At 38.8% G+C, this 21,677-nt stretch overlaps 1 protein-coding gene across 9 annotated transcripts in view; it reads right to left on the bottom strand.

The window, feature by feature from the left end:
- SBF2 (SET binding factor 2) overlaps positions 1 to 21,677 on the bottom strand; it is a 544,916-nt gene that overhangs the window by 39,479 nt on the left and 483,760 nt on the right. For 5 of the 9 annotated variants that reach the window (XM_054439274.2, XM_063671920.1, XM_063671923.1 and 2 more), the window contains 3 exons: positions 14,585 to 14,781; positions 11,713 to 11,853; positions 10,564 to 10,659 (listed from right to left, as the gene is read on the bottom strand). In XM_054439274.2, the coding sequence (XP_054295249.1) occupies positions 10,564 to 10,659; positions 11,713 to 11,853; positions 14,585 to 14,781 (434 nt within the window). The remainder of the gene's footprint in view (positions 1 to 10,563; positions 10,660 to 11,712; positions 11,854 to 14,584; positions 14,782 to 21,677) is intronic. The other 4 variants (XM_063671925.1, XM_063671922.1, XM_054439275.2 and 1 more) reach the window with 1 other exon arrangement.

The raw sequence follows: 21,677 nt of genomic DNA, 5'->3' as shown, positions 1-21,677 counted from the left end.
TTAAAGATATGAAATAGAAACTTCGTAAGTCTACTAAAATCTGAAGCTGGATTTGGAATTAATATTTGTATATCATGCCAAAATGATGTAATTCTAAACAAGATTATATTATAGTTTTTTTCAGTATCCATGAAGAATGAGAAATTATAAATGTAGTAATGGGCACAGTGCCTCATGCCTGTAATACTAGCACTTTGGGAGGCCAAGGTGGGCAGATCACTTGAGCCCAGGAGTTTGAAACCAGCCTGGGCAACATGGTGGAACCCCATCTCTACCAAAAAAAAAAAAAAAAAAATACAAAAAGACGCCTGTATTGGGAAGCTGAAATGGGAGGATCGCTTGACAGCTGGAGGTGGAGGTTGCAGTGAGCCAAGAAAGCGCCACTGCACTACATACTGGGCAACAGAGTAAGACACTGTCTCTAAAATAAAATAAAATAAATGAATAAAATGTACAGTCAGAAGCAGATACCTTTATTTTATTTTTTTTTTTTTGAGACGGAGTTTCGCTCTTGTTGCCTAGGCTGGTGTGCAATGGCGTGATCTCAGCACATTGCAACCTCCACCTCCTGGGTTCAATCGATTCTCCTGCCTCAGCCTCCTGAGTAGCTGGGATTACAGGCATGCACCACCATGCCTGGCTAATTTGTATTTTTAGTAGAGACAGGGTTTCTTCATGTTGATCAGGCTGGTCTTGAACTCCTGACCTCAGGTGATCCGCCTGCCTCAGCCTCCCAAAGTGCTGGGATTACAGGCATGAGCCACCATGCCCAGCCAGAAGCAGATACCTTCTAAGAGAAAGGGCAAGCTAAAATGCTAGAAGAGTCTCAATGAGATAAGCTGACCTTAGTTATATTAATTAGAAAAATCAAGGATTTCTATATGCAAGTGAGACTATTAAATATCAAACATCCAGACACAAAGGCATGTACTAATTCTCAAATTTGACTAGCACTGTATCACCTTCAAATCAAGAGGCCCTCATAAATGCCTCTAGAACTGTGGTGTTTATCTCACTGATGGGGTCACAGGGATACAGGACTTTCCTACTGCCTCCCTAAAGTAGGTTTTCTTCTTTAGATCTAGAAAGTCTGTTTGAGTCTTTTCCTAGTATTAAATCAAAGTCACGTTTCTAGGTGACCAGAAGTCACCATGATAATGTCACATCTGCTTCTCTTTCTCTTTATTTTCTCTTTATAAGCATTTATGGGGTCAGGAGACCAGTTCCCAAGAAAAGTTTTTATTGGTCATTTCAGCTTCACATGCACGAATCTTTCTTTGAGACGGAGTTTCACTCGTTGCCCAGGCTGGAGTGCAATGGCGTGATCTCGGCTCACCACAGCCTCTGCCTCCTGGGTTTTCTCCTGCCTTAGCCTCCCAAGTAGCTGGGATTACAGGTGCACACCACCATGCCCGGCTAATTTTTGTATTTTTAGTAGAGACGGGGTTTCACCATCTTGGTCAGGCTGGTCTTGAACTCCCGACTTCAGGTGATCCGCCCGCCTCAGCCTCCCAAAGTGCTGGGATTACAGGTATGAGCCACCATGCCTGGCTGGATGAATCTTTTATGTAGTTTATGAGTTTTTCTTAGACATTATGGCAATTATTAATTTTTTTGTAAATGGAATCAGAGGAAATTCAGAATGTAGATGAGAATAAAGGATATAATTTTACAAATGCAAAAAAATTACTTGTAACATATGTAGTTTCACATGAAGGTGGTTTAAGAGAGTGATATATCAGGACACATAATACAGTACCTTGATTATGGACTCTTCCCTTAGCTGAAGATTTGGGATTTGACTGAGTAAAACATTTATCTCTGTACCCATGCACTGGTAGGTAAGATTAAAGACAGAAAGAGAAATAAAATGTATATAGCAGCAAATGTCAGAGCAGATTGAGTAAGAGAAGAATAGGTTATTTAATTTTTAAAATTAGCAGGGGAAAAATGTAAATATAATGAAAGTAGAAGATTTAATTAACAAAAAGCTGCACAGTCACAAAAAAAAAGATGCATTGAGTACCTGTTAAATGAAATTTCAGCACCTGTTTATAAATACTATAAGCACAATGAAATGGACAGCACACAGCAGAAGGTGCCACTAAAAAATTATACCAAATGGAATAAGCTTTTGAAGGTTGTCATTCAGTCAGAAACAAATTTATATAATAAAATTAAGGAATTTGGGGTGTGTATGGGTAAATGTTAGGAATACATTGGTTCTCATATTGAAGGAGACTGGCGAATGCTGCGTGTTGTACAACACGTTTGTTCTTTGAGCAAGGTCATCACACCAGGAAACAATGAAGCTCTAGTAACCATTTGGAATAACTAAGGGCATGTTTTTGCAGTAGAGCATTAAGCATTGCCACGCTATCTTCCTTCTTCTCTTTTCATTTGGAAATTATATTTATTTTCCATAAATAGTTATGAGCAGCAAAAATTCATAATCCTGTGACAATACCCAGTACCACTAATAATACAGATTGTGATGACTGAAGTAATGACTTCTCTTAAAATCCCTACTTGCACCAAAATGATAGGCAGTATTAGAGATAATAGTTTTGTAATTTGAGTAATATATTTTTTTCCAACAGAAAGAAAGGGGTTTATGATGATGGCAAACCAAAAACTGTGAGCAGTTTTAGCACTTTCCAAGCAAACAAATTGCTCAAGTCAATTAGAAGAAACGATTTTATATTTATTCAGGATTACAATCTTTAATAGTAGTATTAAGTTATAAAATGCAAAATTGTATAACATATGACATAACAAAAATCATTACAAGTGAGTTTTCACTCCCACTTCCCTCCTTTGGAAGCAGAAAATGAAGGGCACTGACGGCTCTGGTGGCCAAAGGAAGTCAGAAAGTAAGGGCTGCAGAGGTGCTGGCTGATGACAGACAGAGAATGTGACTGCAAGACAGAACAAAGGTTTGGGACGACATGGCCAAGGCACACTGTGTGGCCTCCTCTGTGTTGGCTGACTGCTCTCCTTTCTGCCAAAATTTTGAACTTTCCTATTGAATATGGGACACTAAGATGATGATAGTGATGCTTGAGTAGTTCCTGATTCTGAGATACTGTTCCCTTAACACATCACACTTTCTTATGCTAGTCTTATTGCCTGGAATGATTTCCCCCATTTCCTTACCTGACACATTCCTACTTAACCCTTAAGATCCAGATACAATATTAGCACCTCTTAAAGGCATTCCTGACTGTTCCCAAGCTGAGGAGCTCTATTTGAACTTTGATCACATTGCATCATGATTATCTGTATATTCTTTCACTCTACAAGATTGCGTGTGTGAAAGGAAAATAAAAACTCAGGACTCCAGTTCACTATGCCAAAAGGAAAAAATTAGGCTGAAAGGTGAGACATACAAGAAGCCGCTTTTCCTTTTGTTCCTAAACAAACAGCTACAGTTAAAAGGTTAAATTTATCCACAGGTAGCTACTGGTATGTTCACTTTATCTTAAAGACGAATACATAATTGACTGTTCCCCTACCTGCTCCTTTTTTCTTGCAACATGTGGATTACTATACCCTCCCACTTTCTCGTTTAAATATTAAAGCCCTCAAAATCATTGTTGGAGAAAGGCACAGACCTTTCTCCAGGGCGAGTCCTTAACCTTGGCAAAATAAACTTCTGAATTTATTGAGACCTGTCTCAGGCACTTTTTGGTTTGCATGTGCTTGAGAGGGCAGGCACCTAATCATGTTTATTCTTGTATCCATGCTGACAGCCTGAAATATAGGCACTCAAAGAATTTGTTGATTATTTACTTTTTGCAAGCCAATACATTGTGAGCTGTTGTGACTCATTATTATATCTTCAACCCAATTATTTGCACTGAAAGAGTGAAAAGGGGGTATTAAACAAAAAATATTAAGGACTCCCCCAAACAGAGGCTCATCAATGAAAAACTGCCAAGTTTTGGCCAATTAGTAGAAAATCTGCAATGATAAAATGGCCAGTACTGATATGGGGCCCGCAGGGAGCTTTGAGAATTCTAATCCCATCTGGAAGTCATTTTAACCAAAGGAATTAGACTACCGCATTGGTTGTTGGTAGTGAGGTCTACTTAGATTTCCTGAATGATTTCTAGATGTCCTGGGCACTTAACACCAGCAAAACGTCTCAAGCTGTGTTTTTTCCAAACTGCAGGATCCTCCTTAGTGGCTTGGGAAATCACTCTAATAGGTCAAATCAGTATTTTTTTCAAAATTAAACATTACAGTTGAAAATACTAATGAGCACTGCATGTGGTACGGATGAATATTGTTTCACAAAACTTTTGTTTTAGTGTATACATTATACATTTTGCATGTGCCTTAGTACTACCTGAATTGTGATATAAAATGAATGGGTATATATACATATAAATATAAAATACATTTCTTACTGTGAGTCATGATCAAACAAGTTTGAAAGTCACTGGCTAGACCTAGGGCATATGCCTTCTATCTCTTGCCTTAGATCAGTAGGGCTCAAAGCAATTTAAATGCAAATGTCGACTTTCTTCCCATTTCAGCAGAGTATTAGGCAATGGCAATGATAACAATAACTATAATAATAATGACAACTAACATTTATTAAAATGCTACTATGGGCTAGTTACTAAGTTAAATGTTTTACATATATTATTTCATTTATTCCTCATAACTACCTTAAAAATCTATATTATTTTTTAAAGATGAAGACACTGAGAATTAAGAGGTTTCCTAATTTGCTTAATCACACAGTAAGTAGTGGGACTATGGTTTGAATTGGAAAGTAACTAAACTAAACTTTTTTTTTTTTTTTTTTTTTTTTGAGACGGAGTCTCGCTCTGTCGCCCAGGCTGGAGTGCAGTGGCGCGACCTTGGCTCACTGCAAACTCCGCCTCCCGGGTTCACGCCATTCTCTTGCCTCAGCCTCCCAAGTAGTTGGGACTACAGGTGCCTGCCACCACGCCCGGCTAATTTTTTGTATTTTTAGTAGAGATGGGGTTTCACCATGTTAGCCAGGATGGTCTTGATCTCCTGACCACGTGATCTGCCCACCTCGGCCTCCCAAAGTGCTGGGATTACAGGCGTGAGCCACTGCGCCCGGCCACTAAACTCTTAATGTATTGTTTCCTGAGGAACCATGTGACCTTGGACCCAATCTGTAAGAACTGGCTAAGGGGACTGCTTCAGGGAAGATATGACACAGTTCATTTTCCCCATAGGAATGCATTACTGTTCAAAGAACCAGTGTTTCCTAAGCACTGGTGTTATTTCCTCTACTCTGTTCTGACGAAAGGGGAGAAGGAAAAGAGATGCTTAGGTCACATGTGGCACCTTATTTATCATTGTGATCTTATACCTGGCCCAGTGCATAAGACACTAGATATATTCAGTAAATATATCTGCACTGATACGATGCAACACTGAACTAATTCTAGTCCCAGTTATACTAATATTTGCTGTGTGGCCTTGGCCAAGTCACTTAATCTCCCTGGGCCTCTCTAAATACATATCCTGGAGGTTATTTCAAGAATAAAATAATACATGGAGAAAAAATGTAAAGGATGAAAAATTAAAAAGCTGCCTCCAAGTGGCTACTTCTCAAATATACCCAGCTATTATATTTTGGTATTTGAGAGGCAGTACTAATTTTCTCAAGGCATTTTTCTACTCAACAAAGAAATTTATCCAAGTTGTAAGTATATGTGCTTCCCCATTGGGCTTAAATGCAAATCTATTCACTTCTTGCTTTTAAAGTGATTCTTATGTAAAAAAGGATGCAGCCCTTGCATTAGGAACTCACCAACATGCATGATGAATGCAAAGTGATCACCCTGACTGAAAAAGAGGTGAAGGTCAATTTTAACCCTTGCTCATCAGACCAGGAGAGACACACAGTGGAAATAACATAAGAAAACTTGGAACTAAGACTGTACGACAATGAAAGGAATGAAAAAAATTGTGAAAATAGGGGAGCAAAAAGAAAAAGGCTAGGAAGAACTAGGGGTTAGGGTAAAAAAAAAATAAGAAGAATTAAATGATAGGAGGCTCCTCCCACAGTGGTACCTAACTCTGGAAGAATGAAGAGGCTGTACTGGGAGTCGGTACAAGGAAATGAATTACTTGCAAGGCATGGGAATGTCTATACCTTGTCTTGCCCTGGCCAGTCTAAATGTGTGTCTGCCTGGCATTACACATAACAGAGAATCTTTTGAGACCCTTAACTTGCTTGCCCCAGTTCATTCCTCCTATTTTGAGAAGGAATGACACTATCAGAAGAAACACAGAAAGCAGCTCTAGAGATCACAGACAATGTTGAAGGTGTCAGGGAACAGCAGTATCTCTTTGTCCAGTTTATCACTGGGGCTTTACAAGGTTTTGGAGGCTTTAGGAGTGAAGAGTTAAGAGATGGAGTAAAAGAACGAGATTTGCGTTTCTGGATTTTAGCTTAAGATACCAGAATGACAGGCACCTGGTTAGGAGTAAAAAACTGTCATAAGGAAACAAGCCAAATTCACAGTAATTTTCAGCAGAAAGTATTTGAGAAGGGTGTCAGAAATAATATTTATAGCCTCAGATATGCACATAGTGGTCATAAGTTAAATAGGAGATTTTAATCTGAAAAGGTAAATACAGCCTTCCGGGTGCCTTCAGGATTAGCAAGAAATGGAGTCATAAGAATATAACCACTACTGGGAACTCCCTTGTATAAAAGAAGCCAAGAGTTGGAGGCCAGTGTTAAAAAAGAAGATAACGTAGTTGAAAAAGATTGTTAAGGCCGGGCGGGGTGGCTCACACCTGTAATCCCAGCAATTTGGGAGGCTGAGGTGGGTGAATCACGAGGTCAGGAGATCGAGATTATCCTGGCCAACATGGTGAAACCCCATCTCTGCTAAAAACACAAAAATTAGCTGGGCATGGTGGCACGTGCCTGTAATCCCAGCTACTTGAGAGGCTGAGGCAGGAGAACTGCTTGAACCAGGGAGTCCGAGGTTGCAGTGAGCCAAGATCAAGATCGTGCCACTGCACTCCAGCCTGGTGACAGAGCAAGACTCCATCTCAAAAAAAAAAAAAAAAAAAAAAGAGATTGTTGAAAATCCATGAGCCTTGGGTACCAACATAAAAGGAGGAGACAACTGTGCAGCTACAATTTATATTATAGGCCACCTGGCCAAATGTTGGAATGGATAATATGGTGACGTGTACAATGGCAAAATACAAGATCAGGTTGTGGGGTGGGAGGGCTTCAATTAAGTAGACATCTGCTGAAAGTTGCATTGTTTAAAAGTTGAGTGGAAAAATTACTGACTTTCCTTGCTGACAATGTAAACTTTCATATGGTAAATAAAGCAGTAAGGGGAAATGCAATTTCGATCCAAATTCTGACAAGAGTGCTTAGCAACTGAAATACCAGGAACCTTAGGAGAAAAATCACTGTACCATCTTTTAGTTCAAATTCACTGAGAAAGAAATGATGAGAAGAACGAAGTGTGTATCTTAAACTTTAAAATAATAGTACTCTAAAATTCAGAAAAATGATATATATGGCTGTAATGGGTTGAAATGTGTCCTCCTCCCAAAATTTATATTAAGTCCTAACCCCCAGTGCCTCAGAATATATATCATTAGTTAAGATGAGGCCATACTGGAGTAGAATGGGCCCTAATTCAATATGGCTGGTGTACTTATAAAAGGAGAAATTTGGAGCCAAACACAGAGGGAGAATGCCATGTGAAGACGAGGGCAGAGATTTAGGTAATGCTTCTAGAAGCCAAGCAATGCCGAAGATGGCCAGTAAACCTCCAGAAGCTAGGAGAAAGGCATGGAACAGATTCTTCCTCACAGCCCTCAGAAGGAACCAACCCCGCCCTGACACCCTGATCTTGGACTTTCAGCTTCCAGAACCATGAGACATAGTTGTTTAAGCCACCCAATTTGTGGCACTCTGTTATGGTAGCCCTAGGAAACTAATACAACGACTTCAAGGCCTGACACACTAATTGGAAAGATGACTCAAGAAGGTTGAAAGCTCTTAGGAAATCCTGCAATTACAGAAAGTTCTGACGAGGCAGGAAAAGAAAGTATCCAAAAAACCAATGTGACCACTAGGAGATGTATATGGTTTTCAAAAGGGAAAAAAGTGAATTTTGTAAAGTAGAATCTTTATGTTGATTCTGAACCAAATTCTAGGAATGGATTATCAATGGACTATTTGTAATTACTTTTTTTTAAAAAAAGCACTGATTCCTATAATAAATCACAGCAAAATAACCATAAAACCCTTGGTGATGCAGTTAATTGTTTGAAAGACTGGCAAATAGTGGATTAAAACAATTGACAGAGATTTAGAAATGTGGGCCTGGTGAGTTTTAGTGGGAAGACTCATAACCAGTATAGATGAACAGATTGATCTTTTTCTTCAGAGGGGTTTATATTATTTTGCTGTAGGTCTTTGTCCTTAGCTCTGGCTTGTTCAACATTTTTTTAAACAAAGAATCACATGAGAACAATGATCAAATGTATGGATGACAAAAGGTTTGAAAACAGCAAATGCACTGGTAGACAGAATCAGGGTCCAAAGGTCTAAAATACCAGTCCACATCCCAAAACATGAAATTTCCTAGTTATAACACGGCTAGTGGGTCCAAAAAGCAACCATCAAGGCCAGTATATTTTTAAGAACAATAGCACATGTGAAGCAGACAGGGATTTCAAATGATATTAATCTCCACATGGGTTAACCTAGTGATGGGGCTGCTCATAGCTAATGCAGTTTTAGGCTGTGAGAACACCTAGAGTGCTGGGTTCAATTCTGTGGAGTGTTCAGAGTGATAAGGATGGTAAGCGGCCTACAACCATTTGAACGGGGGATATTCAGAGTTAACTAAAGGCAAGAAAAGAAAGTATCCAAAGGACCAAGATGTGTATGGTTTTCAAAAGCGAAAAAAGTCAATTTTTGTAAGAAATGAATTTTGCAGAAAGCAAGCCTGACAAGAGTTTTTCCTGAAGGGTTTTAGGTGTGGGAGAGTACACTTACTTTCTAACCTCAGAGGACACAGCTAGGGCCAATAAGTAAAAGTGGTGGTCAATATGAGAAAGCAACACATAGAGCTGCTCACAAATGTAAGGGATTATTTTGGGGAAGAAATGAGTTTCCCATTACTGATGATGTTCAAGCAGAAACAAGATTACTTACTTAGTGTGTAGTGTGTATATATGTGTGTGTGTGTGTGTGTATATATATATATACTTTCTTTTTTTTTTTTTTTTGAAATGGAGTTTTGCTCTTGTTGCTCAGGCTGGAGTGATCTCGGATCTTGTTTTGCTCTTGTTGCCCAGCAATGGTACGATCTCGGCTCTATGCAACCTCTGCCTCCTGGGTTCAACTGATTCTCCTGCCTCAGCCTCCTGAGTAGCTGAGACTACAGGTGTGCACCACCATGCCTGGCTAATTTTAGTATTTTTAGTAGAGACAGGGTTTCACCATGTTGGCCAGGCTGGTCTGGAATTCCTGACCTCAGGTGATCTGCTTACCTCAGCCTCCCAAAGTGCTGGGATTATAGGTGTGAGCCACTGCGCCCAGCCTACTTAGCATCTTTTTAAGGGAATTCATCATTATATGGGGGTGAGAGGAAGAGTCTAAGATTCTGTGACTCCATTGTGAGACAGTGGGACTTCACAGTTGAGATATCTGGGGCCAGGTGCTTTCTCATGCCTGTAATCCTAGCACTTTGGGAAGCCCAGGTGGGAGGACTGCTTCAGGCCAGGAGTTCAAGACCAGCCTAGGCAACATAGTAAGACTCTGTCCCAAAAAATATTTTAAAAATTTAGCTGGGAGTGGTGGCACACACCTGTAGTCTTAGCTCCCTGGGAGCTTGAGGCAGGAGGATTGCTCAAGCCCAGGAGTTGGAGGCTGCAGTTAGTTAGCTATGACAGTTCTACTGCACTCCAGCCTGGGCAACAAAGTAAGACTCTGTCTTAAAAAAAAAAAAAAAATCTGGTCTGGAATTTCCTCTGCAGAGTGAAAGAATCTCACATAAACTTCCAGAGAACAAAGTGGATGACCTTTTGGAGCTTAAAAGAATGAATACTTAGCCTTTCTCTATTTCCTCATGTCAGCAGCTACCTGGATATCATGATGTCTTATCCTCCAAACCAGTATTTCAGAGGACAGGAGCAAAAATAACAGGATTTGGAGTTCCTTGGATCTGGAATCACTTCTTAACTATCTATACTTCTGTGATTGATCGGTCTTTCTGCCCTGCAAATCTGGAGTATCATGGAGTACTCCCAGGGCTGACTCATCATTTAGACATGCTCCCCTTACCTCCTAATGCTCCCAAACTTATCAATATATATGACATCAGCAATTATTATATTTCTTGTCCCACAAGGCTAAGCTCATCTGTCATCATGCTAATAATACATTTGACCATTCATTCAGAAGAGGGTAATTAAGAACAATTTGAACCATAATTAATTGATTTAAAATATCAACTATCTAGAAAAATGCTTTCTGCTTTTAAGCTTGCATCAGTGCTCAGTTATAAAATCAATCTTACTAACCTCCTTGAGCAAAGCTATTGGATGGGTTTACATCCAAATGTCCTGGCACTACCTGCTTAAGCACAGTGGACATTCTTGAAGTCCTCCTTTCAGTCCCTAAAGTCAGCCAAAAAGAAGAACAAAAACCATGTTGTTTGGGTTAACATTACTCAAATGACAAAAAGTTATCTTCATGTGTAGCATGTTTAACTGCTGCCAAACATTGTACTTTTAAGTACCCAAAGCTTTATTAGAGATAACAAGGCAATGTTATTATTAATCAGAGATAACATACATTTGCAAGATTATAGAGAGTTAGGTTTGGCAAGTGCAATCAGAGAATTTAATGATAAATGGAGCAAGGCATGCATGGTGTTACTTTACAAGAAAAGCCACTTTCTGCTTATGTTGAGCTAATTCAAATAGCTGATTAAGCCAAAGAGACCAACTTCTCAAGTCACATGCTCCTGTGTCTAATACATTAGGGTTACCTCTACATGAACCCTTTGGGGTTCCATCACATGATAACTGAAACAGAATATTAGTACAAGTCTTAATGGCTTCATCCAAATCCAGTGAAAACAAACTGTACTGAAAATCATAATAGGCTGCAGATATTTTGGGAATTTCAAACTTATAAATGATGATTTTAATAAATACACATTTAACAAACATGTTCCACTTACATATTCCATGTCATAATAATATTTTAAACTCTATGAAAGATAAATATGGGAATAAAGGGTGACTTTATTTATATTTCCCACTTCCTCTCCAATTACTCTTTTGAAAAGGAAATAACTGAGCTGGGTGTGGTGGCTCACACCTCACACCTGTAATCTCAGTACTTTGGAAGGCTGAGGCGGGAAGACTGCTTGAGCCCAGAAGTTCGAGACCAGACTGGGCAACACAGTGAGACCCCGTCTCTTAAAAAAACAAACAAACAAAAAGAAAAAACTGAATCTCTAAGTTTAGTTACTATTTACTAGACATTAATAGTGGTAGATTTCTAAGTAAAAGGAATTAAACTTATAACCCTTCAGGGTAAAACTTTTAAGAAGTCTTGGTGAAGGAACAGGACAAATAACAAATAACAGTACAAATAACCCTAGGAACAGAACTGACCTTTCATTAGAAGCTGTCAAGAAGAAAAGTATTATCAAATCTTACCTGGAGATAGAGCAAAGGCTGGCCTGACAGTAAGAGTGCTGTTGCCTCTGAGTTTCTGATGGACAGAAACAGCATTCAGTAAGGCTTGCAAGTATTTCTCTTGTTCTATGCTACTGGAAGATTCTAAAGAGGAGGTAGGAGCTATAAAAGGAAAATATATTGAATAAAATAAACTGTCTCTGTGTTAACAAGTATCTATCTATCTATCTATCTATCTATCTATCTATCTATCTATCTATCTATGCTTATTTTTCTCTATATAGTCTACAAGTTACCACACCCAAATATAGAAACCAGCCCCACTTAAATTGCCAGTCTATTAAATGGCTAATCCTCCATTGTAATGCTGGTTTTACCACACCTACTTAATGATTGCCTCATTATCCTTCCAGAAAGAGCCCAGGTCTGGAAAACCAGCACAGGGCTATCCTTCCAAGCATAGATTGGGCTTGAAAGCACAGGGCATAGCTTCTCACTATCCAAGCAACTCAAAATGAAGATTCACGAACAACTCCTTGATGATATCCCCCAACCATCCTGACTAGGTTATTGCTTGGGAGTAGGTTCCTTTGACATCCCAGAAGGGGTAGAGTTAAGAACTTTCCAATACCAGTAACTTTATTTCAATTCTGCCACATAGACCAACCAGGGGACATGAGCCTGTAAAGATTTGTACAGGGAAGAGTGGAAGAAGATGGGGAGAAGATAGGAGCAACTACTGCCAATCCCTGCTCCTTCTAAATGAGGAGCAAACAGTATACACAATTGTGAGAGCAATTCTGGGTTGATGGGCATATAAGCCTGGTTTGGGTGAACCAAAACAGAATCACTGAAATTGGCCCAGACAGTTTAAAGAGGATAGGGGATGGACTCACTACAAGGACTACAGATATTCATAAATTTTCTTACAACCTGAATAGAAAATAAATAATTAGCATTATTGTATTTTATCAACTTTAATATGTCATCAATTCTAAGACACACTGTTATTTTATTGCCTAACAATAAAAACTGCTTATCAATTAAAAAATTGCCATTTAAACTATGACACTATTCTTTCTGATCACATCAATTGTAAGATGCATTGCAATTTCAAAGGTATTAGTTGTCAGCTGGGTGCAGTGGTTCACGTCTGTAATCCCAGCACTTAGAGAGGCTGAGGCGGGCAGATCACCTGAGGTCAGGAGTTCGAGACCAGCCTGACTAACATGGTGAAACCCCATCTCTACTAAAAATACAAAAATTAGCCGAGTATAGTGGCGGGCACCTGTAATCCCAGCTACTTGGGAGGCTGAGGCAGGAGAATTGCTTGAACCTGGGAGGCAGAGGTTGCAGTGAGCGAAGATCGCGCCATTGCACTCCAGCCTGAGCGACAGAGCAAGACACCATCTCAAAAAAAAAAAAAAAAAAACCAAAAAAACCAAAACAAACAAACAAAAAAACAAAATACAAAAAACCCCAAAGATATTAGTTGTGAGTAAATGTGGAAGTTGAATATGAAATATAGTAAATTTAAATTAGATTTAAAAAAATCAGCAACCAGTGGAATAAGTTTCAACTGTTTTCCAACTAAAAGCTTAGTGATACGCTTATCGGTGCTCCTAAAATCATTCACTCATTTTACATAACTTACGTATGCTTGTGTTCTATTTTATTATTATTTTATTTCATTTTTTTGAGACAGGGTCTTATTCTTTCACTCAGGGTGGAGTGCAGTGGTGCAATCTTGGCTCACTATAGCCTTTACCTCATGGGCTCAAGTGATTCTCCCACCTCAGCCTCCTGAATAGCTGGGACTCAGGCGCCTGCCACCACGCCTGGCTAATTTTTGTATTTTTTTTTATAGATATGGGGTTTTGCAATGTTGCCCAGGCTGGTCTTGAACTCCTGGGCACAAGCAATCCTCCCACCTTGGCCTTCCAAGTAGCTGGGACTACAGGCATGACCCATTGCACCTGGCCCCTTCTTATGTTCTAACATACCCACCAGGTGGCTTGGGAGCACACAGTGTTTCAGAGGAGAAACGGTAAAAAGCCAATTGCCTTCAATTACACCAGCAGTGAGACTCCAAGGCAGGTGGAAGGCTGCCCTCAGCCAACCTAATGATCAAAACATTGGCTGACTTTCAAAAAGCACATGGTTGTACCCAGTGAATCACAGATTCTGAGTTTACTTCATTTCCAAAGGTGGAAGAATGCAGCCATCCCTAAATTGGATCTGATATCTTAGTGGCCTACTGTTTCATTTTTTTTGAGCATCTGTTATGAGGCAGAAGCTATGAGAAAGGTCAGCAAAATACAGTTCCTGACTTCAAGACCTCAGACATGGTACTCACAAGTATTCTCAGAATATGGGACAGCTGTACTTATTATTTCACTAGCTTCCTAAAAACTTCTTTGCTTGAAAGCTCCTGAAGCAGCATTTGTGGTCATTAGTTTGCTGTCTTGTGTGTGCATATGACTTGTAAGAGTGAGGATGGATATCTCATATCACATGGCACAGAATCTCGTCTTGCCTCTGAAGCTGTTAAATGTATTTGGATGCTTCCCAGGAGAAAGAAAAAAGATTGGTATAACCTAGTTTCCATCTGTGAATACTCTGGTTTGCTGGAATGAAAATTGCCTAGGACCAAAGACTTTATTATATTAATTTCTATTAAAATCCAAGTACAGACCAGACATATTAAGATGTCAAATTCAATGTGGAGCCTCACACTATCAAGTATAGTTCTTGTTTAAGCTGTGCAAAGTGGAAAAGTTTGTGTGTGAGACAAGACTTGATGAAAAAGCACCATTCCCAGATTTTACTTCCTTTATTTTTAGTACTGTCCTTATGTGAACGGGTGGTAATTGTGTTATAGAGAGATGCTTACCGGCCTGAGGGGAGTTCTGAGATTTGAAAAGACCAACGACTCCCTTCCCATGGAATCCTCCAGATCGGAGGAGCAGAGTACCACTTCTTGAGTTCTTCCAACATACAACAGGCAGGCGATTGTGTCGATAGCAGCGAGCTACTCTTGGTAAACTACTGTCCTGTACAGCTTGAGGTACGACTAAAAGGCCAGGATAGCTTCAGAGACATAGAAGGGAGAAGAGAATGATTGGGGGAAGGAACAGAGGGGAAGAAAAGGGGACAGAAATGAGAGAAGAGGGAGAGAGAGAATATAAGAAATTGAATACTAATATAGTAATTTTCTAAGATTCAGAAACATATTAGTTGAAGGGTAAGATATATTTCTTTTCTTTTTTAATTTTATTTTTATTTTTGTAGAGACAGGGTCTCACTTTGTGGTACAGGCTGGTCTCAAATTTTTGGGTTCAAGCGATCCTCTTTCCTCAGCCTCCCAAAGTGCTGGGATTATGTGCCCGAGCCATTGTGCCTGGCCAACATATTTCAAATACGGAACTTAGTTTCAACTCCTGAATTCTTCAGGGATTGAGAAGAAAATCCCTAGATGGTGAAAATAGCTAACTCATCCACTGATCTGTAGTCTTTTTTGAAAAGAGCCCCCTTCACTGATATTGCAGACTTCTGCTGAATAAACTTAGAAAATAAAAATATTATGTAGAATTCTTTAAAAGGCCTCTGTTGAACTATTTACCTTGCCTTATACATTACTTTTCCACAACTTGAAATAGATTGTAAGATTACCAGATTAATGTCAACTTTATGAGTATGACAAGTCAAATTGTAAACAATTCATAGATCACTGAGATGACATTAGAGAATACAGCATGCCGATATTAGACTGCCTGAGATGGTGAAAGGCTTAAAAACAAAAACCAAATTATTTTTGGCATGAGAACAATATGTTCAAATGTCAAATGAGTTTAAATAGTTAATAACACTACATGTTGATACTTATTTTAACAGATTAGCTTATAAAGTTACAGGATATGATGCTGGGAAAATAACATGTAAGAGTACATACAGATTAATAAATGCAAGAAGATAGGCAGGTTTCAGAATCATTTGTTTTTTTTAGTTTAATTAGAAATATTACACTAAACAGATTTTATATTTATAACCTCCTAACCACTAATCCTATATCGTTTTTTTGGTGATTTTTTTTTTTTGAGATGTAGTCTCGCTCTGTCGCCCAGGCTGCAGTGCAGTGGCACAATCTCGGCCCACTGCAAGCTCCGCCTCCCAGGTTCACGTCATTCTCCTGCCTCACCCTCTCGAGTAGCTAGGACTACAAGCGCCCGCCACCATGCTCGGCTAATTTTTTGTATTTTTAATAGAGATGTGGTTTCACTGTGTTAGCCAGGATCGTCTCGATCTCCTGACCTCGTGATCTGCCCAAAGTGCTGGGATTACAGGCATGAGCCACTGTGCCCAGCTGGTGATTTTTAAATTTTGGTAAAATATACCTAACATAAAATTTACCATGCTATCCTTTTTTTTTTTTGAGACGAAGTTTCACTCTGTCGCCCAGGCTGGAGTGCAATGGCGCGATCTCGGCTCACTGCAACCTTCACCTCCCGGGTTCAAGCAATTCTCCTGCCTCAGCCTCCTGAGTAGCTGGGATTACAGGCATGTGCCACCACGCCTGGCTAATTTTGTATTTTTAGCAGAGACAGGGTTTCTCCATGTTGGTCAGGCTGTCTCGAACTCTCAACCTCAGGTGATCCGCCTGCCTCGGCCTCCCAAAGTGCTGGGATTACAGGCGTGAGCCACTGCGCCCGGCCCATGGTATCCTTTTTAATTTATTTTTTATTTATTTTTTGAGACATAGTTTCGATCTTGTTGCCTAGGCTGGAGTGCAATGGCGCGATCTCGGCTCGCTGCAACCTTCACCTCCCGGGTTCAAGCAATTCTCCTGCCTCAGCCTCCTGAGTAGCTGGGATTACAGACATGTGCCACCACACCCGGCTAATTTTGTATTTTTAGTAGAGATGGGGTTTCTCCATGTTGGTCAGGCTGGTCTCAGACTCCTGACCTTAGGTGATATGCCTGCCTTGGCCTCCCAAAGTGCTGGGATTCATGCTATCCTTTTTTATGTGTACAAACCAGTGGCATTTAGTACATTCCCAGTGTTGTACAACTACCACCACTATCCATTTCCAGAACTTCTTATCCCTTATCTTGATAAGAACCAGTGCTGAGGGAAAGGAAATCTAGTTTATGGTCACATAAATCATAACCTTCAACTACTTTACTGAATGCCAAATTAACTTTCCATACTTAACCAATGATACCTTGGAAGCATTCTGAAAGCCTAGGGCTTTGGTGCTCTAGGAAGCTGTGGCCTGAATTTTTGTAATACCACAAACTGATGAAAAGACCAAGCTATAGACATAATCACTCATGAAGACTGAAAAGGCAGTTCCATAATTAGGACCCTCTATCTCCACTTGAATATCAGTTTTTCCCAACTTGCTTCAAGATACAATGTGTATTAGATAGGGGAATAATGTTTAATGGCTCCAGGAGCTACTTCAATAATTGGTAAAGAACGAGCACACTCCTTCACTCCCTGCCCCCTGTAGTGAGCCATCTCCTTCCACTGTGAATGAGTACCACACACAGACCATCCTCTGTTACATACAATATCTATGGCTCTTTCCTGCTTCCTGACATGGGCTTGCATGACAGCTGGATAGCCCCTAGTGCTGGGGCAAACTGTGTGAAGCCTAAAGACCAAGAGAAGCTACTCTCAGTACCAGTCTCATTTCGTAATGAAAGATATCAATTTCCCTGCCACCCATCCTAACCCACTACTCAGAGCCTTCAGCTCTGGGCTCCACAGTTAACTCTCAAGAGGTAGACTAGCCTTCAGAAGCTGTTGTGGAAACTTTTTAATTCAAGCATAATTCACATACAAATGCTCAAAACCTAGGTAATATCATTACCACCTAGGTCAAGAAATGGACCACTACAAGCATCCAAGATCTAGTATTTCCTCCCAGTCACTATTTCTTCCTCTTTCTTAAAGATTACCACTATCCTGCCTGGCATGGTGGCTTACACCTGTAATCCCAGCACTTTGGGAGGCCCAGCTGGGAGGATTGCTTGATCCTAGGAGTTCGAGACCAGCCTGGGCAACATAGTGAGACCTCTTCTCTACAAAAATAAATAAATAAAATGAAAATAAAATTAGCCAGGTTTGGTGGCATGTGCCTAGTCCCAGCTACTCAGAAGGCTGAGGTGGAAGGATTGCCTGAGCCAGGGAGGTTGAGGCTGCAGTGAGTTGGAATCACATCACTGCACTCCAGCCTGGGAGACAGAGCAAGACCTTGTCTCAAAAAAAAAAAAAAAAGATTACTACTATCCTGACTGCTAACAATGTGGATGAGTTTTGCTTCTTCTTGAATTCTAGATAAAGGGAATCAACAGAGTTTATTCTTTCATGTTTGGCTTCTTTTGCTCAATATTACGTTTATGAGATCCATCCGTGTTACTGTACTCACGTGTAGTTTGTTCATTTTCATTACTGTATTTCACTGTGTGAGTACAATACCGTTTATCTATTCTCTTGTTGATTTTGAGTAGTTTCTAGTTTTTTTAATTATTAAGAATGTTGCCATGAACATTCTTGTAGATGTCTTTTGGGAGCACATATGTATTTCTGTTAGAAATTCTACTCCACCTAAGAGGAGAATTTCTAGGAATTAGGTTATGAATATGTTCAGTAGATGTTTAAATGTTTAGACAGCATTAGACAACTTTCCAAAGTTATTTAACCAATTTATAGTCCTTTTTACTCTCTTGATGATATCTCCTGATGTACAGAAGTTCTAAATTTATCAATTTTTTACTTTATAGATAGTTTTTCCCATGCCAAGAAATCTTTCCCTATACCTCAAGGTCATGAAGACATTCTCTTATCTTCTAGAAGCTTTATTGTTTTAAGCTTATTTGTTTTAACCTTAATAACAAACCTATTGTTTTATTGTTTTAACCTTTTACATATAGATCTATAGGTCAATGGGAATAGGTCAAGATTAATTTTTCCCAGCAGCCTTTATTGAAAAAACATCTTCTACCCACTGCTCTTAATTGTTATTTTTATCTTAAATCAAGTATCCACATATGTTGGGGTGTTTCTGTTTAATATGTTCCCTGTTTTGCTACACTGGTCCATTTGTCCATTCTTGTGTCAGTCCTATACTGTCTTAATTACTGTAGCTTCATAAAAAGTCTTGACATCCTATAGTATTATTCTGTAAGACTATCTTGGCTACTCTGTCTTCCACATTTTTATGTAACTCTTAGAATTGCCTTTTCAATTTCCATTAACATTTTGCTGAGATTGGGACTGATTCTATAGAACAATTTCAGGAAATTCAGTTTTAGAATATTGAATATTCTAATCTAAGAACCTGAAATATCTACTTATTTATCTTTTCAATGATCTTCAATATTGTTTTAAGTATTCCATATAAAGGTCTTACACTGGTTATTAGATTCATCCCTAAGTAATGTTTTTTAGTGCTACTGTAAATAGTAGGAATAGTACCAAAATAGCATCACTTTTTGAAAATTTCATTTTGTAATAATGTTTTTAGTATATATATGACTAATTATTGTAAATGACCTTGTACTAGTGACCTTATCAGTGACCTTGTACTAAATCCACTTAATAATTTTAAAAGTTTATCGGCAGATTCCTACAGATTTTCTACATGTGCATTGTGGTCATCTGTGAGTAATGGCAGTTTTATTTCTTTCTTTTCAATCTTTATACCTTTTATTACTTTTCTAGTCTCTTTACACTGCCTAAGACCTCTAGTACAACACTGAATAGAAATGGTGATAATGGGCATCCTTGTCCAGATTTCAGAGAAAAAGCTTTTAATATTTTATTTATTTCTAAGATAAGTAATTTCCTGTGTAGGATTTTTAAGACAGAAGATTAAGGAGCTACCCACTGTTCCACTGTAGACTCCTCTGAGGCCTTCAGGGCACTACTCATGGGGAGCTCATTCTTACTCTATTTTGCTGAGAGCTTTTTTCTAAAAATCACAAATGTGACAAAAAATACAGAATTTACATAAATAAATTTACATAAATAAAACTCATAAGCGTACTTTGCATTTGCAAAATGCTTATCTTTATATAATAAACTTCTTTTTAATTCTGTTAATGTGGTAAATTACACTGACTGATTTTCAGATGTGAAACCAGTACTCTATTCCTATAATAAACTCCACTTGGTCTTAATGAATTGCTGTGTGTAAAATAAACCTTTTGTCATTATCAACCACCCTTTCTTATTGCTTTTAAAGTCTACTTTGATATTCATATAGTGACAACAACTTTTTTTAAAGGTAGTTTTGCATGGTATATTTTTTCTATCCTTTTACTTTCTACCTTTTTATATACTTGTATATTAGATTTGTCCCTTAAAAGCAGCAGAAAGCTTTTTTTTTGGAGACGGAGTGTTGCTCTGTCACCAGGCTGGAGTGCAGTGGCGTGATCTTGGCTCACCGTAACCTCCGCCTCCAGGGTTCAAGTGATTCTCCTGCCTCAGCCTCCCGAGTAGCTGGGACTACAGGCGCACGCCACCATGCCCAGCTAATTTTTGTATTTTTAGTAGACACAGGGTTTCACCATGTTGGCCAGGATGGTCTCCATCTCTTGACCTCGTGATCTGCCCGCCTTGGCCTCCCAAAGTGGTGGGACTACAGGCGTAAGCCACTGTGCCCAGCCACTTTTTTTTTTTTTTAAAGCAAACCCTGATCTCTTTCTTTGAATTGGAACATTTGTCAATTAATAATTAATGCAATTATGGATATATTTGAATTTAAATCTACCATCTTACTACTTGTTATTTATTCCATTTGTTCTATGTCCCCTTTTTTTCCTTTCTTGCCTTCTTTTGGATTATTTTTTATTATTCCATTTCCTTCCTGCTAATAACTTAATGGATATATATTACTTTTTACCATCATAAATGCTTTATAACCAGTGTTCTAATAAGTCATCTATTAAAATTTTATTTGACTTCTGACAGATTGGAATGATAAATGAGTCTGTTTTCTCAATGGCTGGCATAATTTTGATAGCAAACTTTCCAAACAGCAGGACATCACACCCTGACAACATGACTCATCTTCAGAGAAAATTCAGTTAGAATGACAGAGAATTCCAGAAAAATTACTGCATACTCAGAGTGTCAATTTTTCAGAACTTGATGCAAAATGTAATATTTGGCCATAATCTCAAAACTATATTCCCAACTTGTTTCTCAAGTTTCATATTAATATTTGTAAACTTAAACTGTCATTTAAAATGACATATCTATCTTTAAGAGCAACAGGGTTGAAACTAACAGTAACATTAAGATAACTTTCTAAAATATGTAATTTACAAAGTGCTTTCGAGCTGTTTAAGCAGGAATTTATAAATGCAAAGAAAAAACTTACCTGGAGATGAAAATGACTAAAATTGTGAATGGTGAAAATGTAATTTTAGAAAATATACATTTACATATAGTAAAGCATGGAATAAGCCTTAACATATTTGAAAAACAGTGAGAGACAAGAACAGAAAAAAAAAATGCCTCTTTATTTACATCCTTTAAGTAATATTCCCTTGAAAACATTCCAATTAGACCGCATAAGAAAGCCTTGCCTACACCTGGGTCAGCAAATTATAGCCTGTGGGCCAAAACTGGCCATGTCCACTCATTTCCTTACTGTCTGTGGCTGCTTTTGCGGCACAGTTGAATAGTTGCAACAAGAGACTCTATGGCTCATAAACTGAAAATATTTACCAACTGACCCTTTATAGAAAGAGTTTGTGGCTCCCCAGCCTACAAAGAACTTTCATGTCTTCTATTGGCCTGGGAAAATCCTGTTCTTCAAGTTATCTTTAGTCATGCTAGAAAAGAAGCAAACTGGGAAGAGAAAGACAAGAGAAATTCATAGGGGGTGAGTACTTTACCTTTCACCTTCTCACCTACTAGAGGTACTTTCAGTAAGGTAATTGTTCCGAGAACGCCCATGAGATGCTTGCTC

Source organism: Pongo pygmaeus, chromosome 9 (assembly GCF_028885625.2).
Source record: "Pongo pygmaeus isolate AG05252 chromosome 9, NHGRI_mPonPyg2-v2.0_pri, whole genome shotgun sequence".
In the NCBI taxonomy this organism is placed as follows: domain Eukaryota; kingdom Metazoa; phylum Chordata; class Mammalia; order Primates; family Hominidae; genus Pongo; species Pongo pygmaeus.
The sequence above is the reverse complement of the archived record's forward strand: the minus strand, read 5'-3'. Positions and strand labels throughout refer to the sequence as shown.